General features: G+C 43.5%; 1 protein-coding gene across 6 annotated transcripts in view; it reads left to right on the top strand.

Annotated features, from left to right (window-relative positions):
* The window catches only part of ANKS1A (ankyrin repeat and sterile alpha motif domain containing 1A), a 178,563-nt gene that overhangs the window by 156,029 nt on the left and 13,781 nt on the right, over positions 1-8,753 (top strand). For all 6 annotated transcript variants that reach the window (XM_085894384.1, XM_085894410.1, XM_085894428.1 and 3 more), the window contains 2 exons: positions 1,582-1,668; positions 6,486-6,623. In XM_085894384.1, coding sequence (XP_085750510.1) covers positions 1,582-1,668; positions 6,486-6,623 — 225 coding nt within the window. The remainder of the gene's footprint in view (positions 1-1,581; positions 1,669-6,485; positions 6,624-8,753) is intronic.

The raw sequence follows: 8,753 nt of genomic DNA on the forward strand, positions 1-8,753 counted from the left end.
GTTGTGGACGCATTCGGACGAAACTTGGGGGACACGTTGGGTTTGTGGCAAGATGAATTGATTTGATTTTGGTGAAGATCCAAATCCGGATCTGGATAGGAGAATTATTTAATTTTTAAAGTGATTCTTCACCATTGAGAGATTCGGGCCAAAAACGATATAGTACTGTATAGCATGATATTTCAAAAATGGATTGGGCCCGATATGTTCTCGTGGATCAGGAATTACGTGATGGAGGTATGCGCTCCACCGAGTGCCCTTCTGGTTGTATTTGTTGTCGTTTTAAGATTTTAAAGAAAACTTGTTTTAATCTGCTAACTGGAGCTCCCTGTGTTAGCAAACATCTGACAAGCTGTTTGAATCTATTGATAAGTTCAGTGCTGTGTGTGGTCGCCCGCACAGTCCAAATTATTTCACCTGAAACTTTACCATGGAATAGCTTATTAGGAATGTTGCTGTCTAAGAAAGGCACTCATTCGATGTGGAACAGAAAAAGCATCTCGTTTATGAAATCTGATTTGGTGTGAAATTTATTATTATTATTATTATTGATATCGATTTGTAATTCCAAACAATAAACTGAAGTGTGAATTTGGTTTTTCTTTTTAAAATTCGAGTTCTTTTGGACATGTATCATCACGAAGCTGATCAAATACAAACCCATCACGAATTAGTATAAATCATCAATGAATCTCGAGATGTTTCCACACCTTTGCGCAGTTGTTGGTTTATTCCTTCGCATGTTCTGGACCCAATTAGACTCGTACATGTGCAGGAACAAGTGTGCAAATAAAGGGGCCGGATCGGAACCCACGGGTATCCCCGCTGTCTGCTGGAGCATCTCGTTGGCAAATGTAAAGAAACTGTTGTTTCGGAGAAATTGAATACTTTCTTTGAGTTTATTTTTTTTTTGAAAAACTACATGAATATTGATTTTTTTTTCCTTTATCGACCAGTTTTCTCTTTTTCGATAGATTTATCGCTCCGTCCGATGCGGTTCTGAGCTTGTCACGTGCAATGTTTGTGTATAATGCAGAAAAATCACACAAGTTGATAAACATTTAGCCTTACCCTTGTTATTAATGTTGCGGATACTGTCGATTACAGGTTTGGAATTATCAATGAGCCAGAATTATTAATTCCAGAATAAAACCTCGCTTTCTATAAACTATTGTTCCTTTGTGTGGCCATTGTGGTACTTGTCATCATTGCTCAGGCGTTGCTGAGTTCTGATGACAGAGTAAGCTGACAAAGCATGCTGGTTGTATCGAATTGCCTTTTCCTGTCATTAGTTATTACCAAGTTTTTTTTTTTGGAAGTTCTTTAAGATGCCTTGATGTGCATGCTGTTTATTGTTTCGGAATTTGGGACGTGTGAACAGCAAGGCCAGCTGGCTTTGTGGTCCCGTGAGACCATTTAACTGACCAGCACAAGGGGTAACCTTGTGATACCCATTTGTTGGTGGAAGCACCAATCAGCTGTAACATTGAAACCGTCAAAACAAGTCATTGCCTGTAACTTGACAAGTGATTCACAAATCTGACACTGACGAGTCCGTGTGCAACTTTTGTATATTTCCAGAAATCGACAGAAGAGATGAAGAAAATCCCAACCATTACACTATCCATAACATACAAGGGTGTGAAGTTCATTGATTCACTCAATAAGGTAAGGATTTCTTTTGTTCCCTTTCTAATGTTAAATGCGACCCAGTAACATGCTGTCCCCCCAAAAGCCAGTGGAGTTTTTATAATTCTGGCGTTAAAATATCCGGATGACAAAATATTGTAAGATGATAAAATATTACGGGATGATAGAATGATGACAGCATGTGATGTGAAAGTGATGAAAGACTCACTTGAATTGTCATATATGTGATTTTTTTTTTTTGCAATTATCAATCAGAATCCTTTTGGGGATAAAATAATATGACAAACATGGAATTTATGAAACATCTGGCAAGTGGCAGCTCTGCCCGACTCCCGAGTTTTGGCCAGTCCTCAAGCACTTTCGAAATGATGCAATTCGGTCCTTGAATGAGTGGTTCGCAATCACGCACATGCAGAAATACAAATGGCTGATGGTAGGGCAATCGCCGGCACGTTGTGGTCTGGCAAATAGGCCGTACATGGCCTTGGGACTTCCTGAAGAGCTGATCTGAAGGATTCTCAATGACTTGCTGATCGGCTGTTCGTGTTGCTGGATTGTGTCTCCGGAAGGTCGTATTACTTCTGCGGAAACTGTCCGCGACTCTGGGACTTAGTGGGGAGGTATGTTCTCACCAGTCTTTGGGGGAAGCTGTCTAATGTCTCGGGACTTCTTTGTGGCGGTTCATTGAAGGGGTTTCAGATGTTTGTTTGTCGGCTGTTCTTGTTCCCTAAGAGTTATTGTTAGTTAACGTGCTTTAGTTTGCTCAAAAGTGTTTAAAATGACTGAGGGAATGACCCTGTGCAATGGCTGGCTTATTCTGGCTGGCCTTGCATTAGGGGAAGGGGTTTCCCTAAAACACGTGCGCAGTGCATTGCTCAAAACACCTTTTCGAAATGACGTTCATGATTGGGTTGTGCTACGACTCATTGGAAAGGGGGATGTTGGAGTAGCCACTGAGCTTTGGGGAAGTGACAACACTTCCCGGCGTACATCTACGTGCCAGTGAAGTGTACATTCAAGCCATGTAGCCATCATTCGGGCATAGCATGGCATCATTCGGGCCACCTTCTCTCCCACACAACATAGCAAGGAGATTTGATGGGGTTAAATACCTCGGAGTTTATCTTGGTAATCCGAAGATGGAATTGAAAAATTGGGAGGGTGTGTTAGAACAGATTACATGTCGATTAAAAACATGGGAAGGACTCTGCAGATCTCTTTCATATAGAGGACGCAGTCTTGTCATCAACAACGTAATAGCAGCTCGGTTATGGGATAAAGCCATTGCTTTGCAGCCACGCAAGTATCTAATCCTTGCCATCCAGCGAGCAATGGTTAATTTATTTTGGAGTTGCAACCACTGGCTCCGGCTTGCTGTATTGTATCACCCCCGGAACGAGGGTGGCCAAGGTGTTATGGACATCACCGGACGAATTGTTGCCTTTTGCTGAGCAGCTGCCATGGTGTTCCTTTGCTTTTTTTGCTGCAACAGGCTGGAGGATTACGGTATGACCGGCAACTTTTCTTAATGGACCTAGAACGGGTTCACTTTGGTACAGTCCCCAGGTTTTATCGAAGTTTTCTGGATGCCTGGAAGGGCTTTGGCGTCCACTGGTCAGCGGAAGCTTACAATTGTCAAATGTTCCTCCAAGAACCTTTATTTTACAACCGTTTTCTCCCAGGGATCCCTCAGGGCAAGGCCTTGATCAATACATTTATACAAGGACGAGTCAACAAGGTGTGCGATCCCAGGGCTTCATCTGAGTCTCGGTGGAAATCGGCTGGGTCAGTTGCGACAAGCCTTGGGTGCAGATCTGTCCGACTTGGGGACCAAATTGTGGTTCTGACATTTAGACTGCGAAATATTGGCTGGGAAGGTGTCGGTATTGTGGAGGACTTTCGGCTGGCCTTTCCCAAAATTAAGGTGCTCCCCCCATTTCAGTTGAGCAGTGAACATCCCCCCCCCCCCGCTTTTCGTTTAGCAACTAAATCTGGGATCCATGACCTCTGGAGACAAAGACAAACAGCATCATCCTCCTCCGGATCAACGCGTAGAGCAATGTGGTCAGAACGGCTCGGAGCCGGATGTCCGTCAGGCCCACTGTGGCCTGTGATGTATACGTTACCTATCTATGGCCTATTGGCAGATATACAATGGAGATCAGCACATTGGGCTCTCCCTTCCAACACTCTCGTACAGCATTTCAATAATTCGCTACAAGTTACTTGCCCCTTCTGCAAACATCTCTTCCATGCTTACGTGCCATGCATAAGATTAAAAACCTCTCTTCTCTTTGCTTTCAGATTATTTTTGTAAACTGTCTTTTCCTTTTACATCACACGTTTGTGTGTTCAGGGTGCCTTTTAAGCCCCCTTGCAGGGACTCTGGTGTTCTCCTCAATTTCCTGGTTGCTGTTGCAAAATATGCTATAAAAATGTAAGAAAATAAAAATTGACGATGGTTATCGATCTGATGTCATGCCGATTTTCAGAGCTTTTGTGGCAGCAAGACTGTCCCTGGAATTTAACCATTGTTTAAATATGGACAAGGTTAATGTTTTTGAGAGAAAATGGTCCTGTGGCAAAGTTTTGTGCTTTGTGGATAAATTAGATTTGGTGATCACCTTGTAATATGGTTTATGAAAAACTTGACCTTTCTTTCTTTCTCTTTTCTTCCTCTGCTTTTAGTTGTTTTTTTATGTATCCTTTTTTTCTTTTCTTTCCAATGTTTTTTGTGGATCAATAAACGAGGTTCAAATTCATCTCTCTCTCTCTCTCTCTCTCTCTCTCTCTCTCTCTCTCTCTCTCTCTCTCTCTCTCTCTCTCTCTCTCTCTCTCTCTCTCTCTCTCTCGGTCTCTCTCGGTCTCTCTCGGTCTCTCTCGGTCTCTCTCGGTCTCTCTCGGTCTCTCTCGGTCTCTCTCGGTCTCTCTCGGTCTCTCTCGGTCTCTCTCGGTCTCTCTCGGTCTCTCTCGGTCTCTCTCGGTCTCTCTCGGTCTCTCTCGGTCTCTCTCGGTCTCTCTCTCTCTCTCTCTCTCTCTCTCTCTCTCTCTCTCTCTCTCTCGGTCTCTCTCTCTCTCACTCTCTCTCTACCTCTCTACCTCTCTACCTCTCTACCTCTACCTCTACCTCTACCTCTACCTTTCTCTACCTCTCTCTCTCTACCTCTCTCTCTCTCTACCTCTCTCTCTCTACCTCTCTCTCTCTACCTCTCTCTCTCTACCTCTCTCTCTCTACCTCTCTCTCTCTACCTCTCTCTCTCTACCTCTCTCTCCTACCTCTCTCTCCTACCTCTCTCTCCTACCTCTCTCTCTCCTACCTCTCTCTCTCTCTCTCTCCTACCTCTCTCTCCTACCTCTCTCTCTCTCTCTCTCCTACCTCTCTCTCCTACCTCTCTCTCTCTCTCTCTCCTACCTCTCTCTCTCTCTCCTACCTCTCTCTCTCTCTCTCTCCTACCTCTCTCTCTCTCTCCTACCTCTCTCTCTCTCTCCTACCTCTCTCTCTCTCTCTCTCTCTCCTACCTCTCTCTCTCTCTCTCTCTCTCCTACCTCTCTCTCTCTCTCCTACCTCTCTCTCTCTCTCTCTCTCTCTGATAGTGGGGCAGATAACAGCAATTTTTGAGAGGAATCGTGCAAATGATGATACAAGCATCAAATTTGACACATTTGTTCTCCAGGGGATTCTAATCAAATCTGCCTGATTGGCCATTTGAAAATCGAAATTTTGAAAAATTTGAAGAAAAAAAAAAAACTTCAAAAAAGTCAAGGTCACAAATCAATGTTGGATGCTGGCTGAGATTGGTGAATGTTTCAGAAACATCATCAAAGACGTTCCAAGTCTGCCATGCAGTTTTCTTCCCTTAACTGCGGAAGGCAGACATGACGTCACATCCAGTGAACACATGGAAATATGGGATCCCTCTTGCTTTCTCAGCCCTATTGCAGAAACTACCTCATGGACTGGGATCCATGGCTCCTTGCCCAAAGGCAAACCACATGTTCTCAAGACCTAGTTCCTGTAAGGATGGCAGTACAGATATTGCTATGACTAGTACGTCCGTGTCATTAGCCTTAATGATAATGGACTGGCTACCATCCGTCGTTGCATCCCTGGCGTGAACAAATATTCTAGTGTCAGCTTCTTCATGACAACATGGAGACACAGCATCCAGTGACTTCCTTGTGTTGCTAATGGCATCTTCTCCTTTTGTGACAATGACTGTGCATGTCGTCTGTGCTTGTTGTCACACATCTTTTCCGCAAGAAGTGATACAGCTCATTCTTGTTGCTGTCATCTTGAAGAAAGCTTCTCCAGTTACTTGGGGTCTTACTGGTTCCTGTCACTCTTCTTCTGATTCCTTGCTCCCTTTTCGACCTTGTCTCGGACTTCAGACTTGACTTCTTGTACACATCAAACAATACGTCCACCCTCTCGTACCTGGCACCATAGGATTCCACCTTTGGGATAATGTCTTCTTTAGCAGTCATCAAATATCTTTGAAGTGCATGGAGGTAGGGCATTGATAAGTGCTGAGCCATCAATGATGACTGCATCTCCCCTTGGTTCTGTCTGGGATGTTCACTTGCGCTTCAATAATTTCAGCCAGCTGTGACTTCAAATGTTTTTGAAGTTTTTTTTTTTTTTACTTCAAATTTTTCAAAATTTGGATTTTCAAATGGTCAATCGGGCAGATTTGATCAGAAAGCCCTGCAGAACAGAAATGCCAAATTTGATGCTTGTATCATAATTTGCACGATTTTCTACTATCTACTACACTGCTCACTCACACCTTATGATATAAAGAACTGTCGACGTGTTCTGGTACTTTCTCCTTCAGAATACGATCGCTGAACATGAAATCCGAAACATCTCGTGTGCTGCACAAGACCCAGAGGATCTCTGCACGTTTGCTTACATTACAAAAGATTTGAAGACCAGTTACCATTACTGCCATGTCTTCAGTGCTTTTGATGTGGTATGTCATCTCAAAATTAGTTTTTCCACTGTGGTTGCATTACAGTGCAGATGAGCAAAGCTGTGATTTGTTTGAATTTTCTCCCATCAAAGGACATTTCGTTCACAATGTTGATTTATCAGTTTCCAGGGCGTTTATCCTCTTGACAGGTTTCAGTTTGTGCATCGATGCTTTTAAAATTTTTTTTTCATCTTTCACAACTGAAGCAACATTTTTCTGCATTATTGTTTGCATTGAATATTTATTTTTGTGCACAAATTCTAGGCTATTCTAAGACCTTTATGTTTCTCCATTTTTAGCTTTAACTTCAGCTGCTGATGGCTGTGGCAGCCATTTTCCACTGCCATCAAAAATTTGAGATGGCCCAATATCCAAATCTGTTCATAATATGATAGGCTACTAGTGTACCAAATTTGGTGCTTTCCTCACAAAATACATAATTGTTATGCTATATTGCCTTGGTGACTTCGCCAGCAGAGGCATAAGAATATGGCTGGGCCCGATCTCCACCGAATATTGCATACATGTTGGTAGTACCCAGGTTCAGGTCATGGGCACAAATAAGAGTTCCATTCTGCTCCCTCCCACTGTGGATAAAGGGGACCGAACTTTGGGGGGTAGGAAGGGTTGGACACTACCTGCCAATGCTCCCGAAGGGAGCGGGTGTTTCTGGTCCTTCAAATATGAATATGTAATACTTGCCACTGTACACCATCCTGTTCTTCACCTCCAATCCTTTGCGTTCTCGCTGCACAATTTCACCTCCAAATGGTTCTCTTCTGACCGCAGTCTCATCAATGTTTCTTTACTTACCACCACTCCTTCTCCTACAAAACACTAGTGTTGGCATTTCAATAATTCTGTCTGGACTTGTTTACAAAACTTCTTTTCTGACTCTGGGAAGATTACTGTGTGTCTTGGGGCGATGCCTCTGTCTCTGCTGAACGTATAGCTGAACTTATTGTTGCAGGAATGGAGGCTTATATCCCCTTCTCTTTCAAGTCTATCTCTCTGACAAATTCTTGGTTCAATAATTCCTGCTCTGCAGCCATTCGTGCAAGGGACGCCGCATACCGGACATGGAAAAACTCTTCTCCCTCCGACTCGCATTCAGCTTTCGTATCTGCCAGAAATCATTGTAAACATGTTATTCGTGAAGCGAAGCATTCCTTTATTCAAAAGAAATGTGACAACCTCTCATCTTCTTCCACTAATAGATCTTTCTGGTTCTTAGCTAAAAGCATCTCCAACAACTTCTGTCGCTCTACCTTTCCTTCACTTTTCCGTTCCGATGATACCATCGCTGTCTCTCCGACCGATAAAGCAACTCTTGTTGGTTCTCTTTTTCTCTTCGAACTCCACACTGGATGCCTCGAACATTCCATCTCCCTCTGAAGCCCCCCTCATCAATCCTATGTCCCTCCCTATAATCTCTTTTCATGCAGTCAAAAAAATACTCCTCTCTCTCTGGACATGAGCGAGGCCTACGGGCAAGATGGCATTTCTCTCCGTGTCTTGAAGGAATGTGCTTCAGAACTTGCACCTGTGCTTGCTCATTTGCTTTGTTTTTGTTGAAAAACCCAAACTTCTCCTCTTGCCTGGAAATATGCCTCAGTCCGACCTATTCTCAAGAAGGGTGATCGTTCAAACCCTTCTAACTACCGTCCGATTGCTCTGACTTCTACGATTTCCAAAGTGTTTGAATGTCTTCTCAATTCCCATTTCCTGAGGCATATCGAATGAGTCTTTTATCTGACCACCAATGTGGCTTTCACAAGGCAAGATCTCCAGGTGATACCCTTTCTTACATTATGAATGTCTGGGCCTCTTCTCTGAGAGACTTTAGGGAATCCTTTGTGTCGGCCTTGAAAGCCTTTGACAGAGTTTGGCATCGGGGTCTGATATCCAATCTTCCCTCTTTCGGCAATCCTCCTTCACTGTGCTCTCTCATATCGAGCTTTCTCTCCGACCGCTCTATCTCTGTAATTGTTGATGGTTCAACATCTCACTCCTTCCTTATCAACAGCGGTGTCCCTCAGGGTTCTGTCCTGTCTCCAACACTCTTCCTTCTTTTCATCAATGACCTTCTTTCTTCTACAAATAACCAAATGCACTCGTATGCTGATGACT

Source organism: Eptatretus burgeri, chromosome 1, assembly GCF_056783735.1.
Source record: "Eptatretus burgeri isolate ZD-2024b chromosome 1, Ebu_testis_v1, whole genome shotgun sequence".
NCBI classification, from domain to species: domain Eukaryota; kingdom Metazoa; phylum Chordata; class Myxini; order Myxiniformes; family Myxinidae; genus Eptatretus; species Eptatretus burgeri.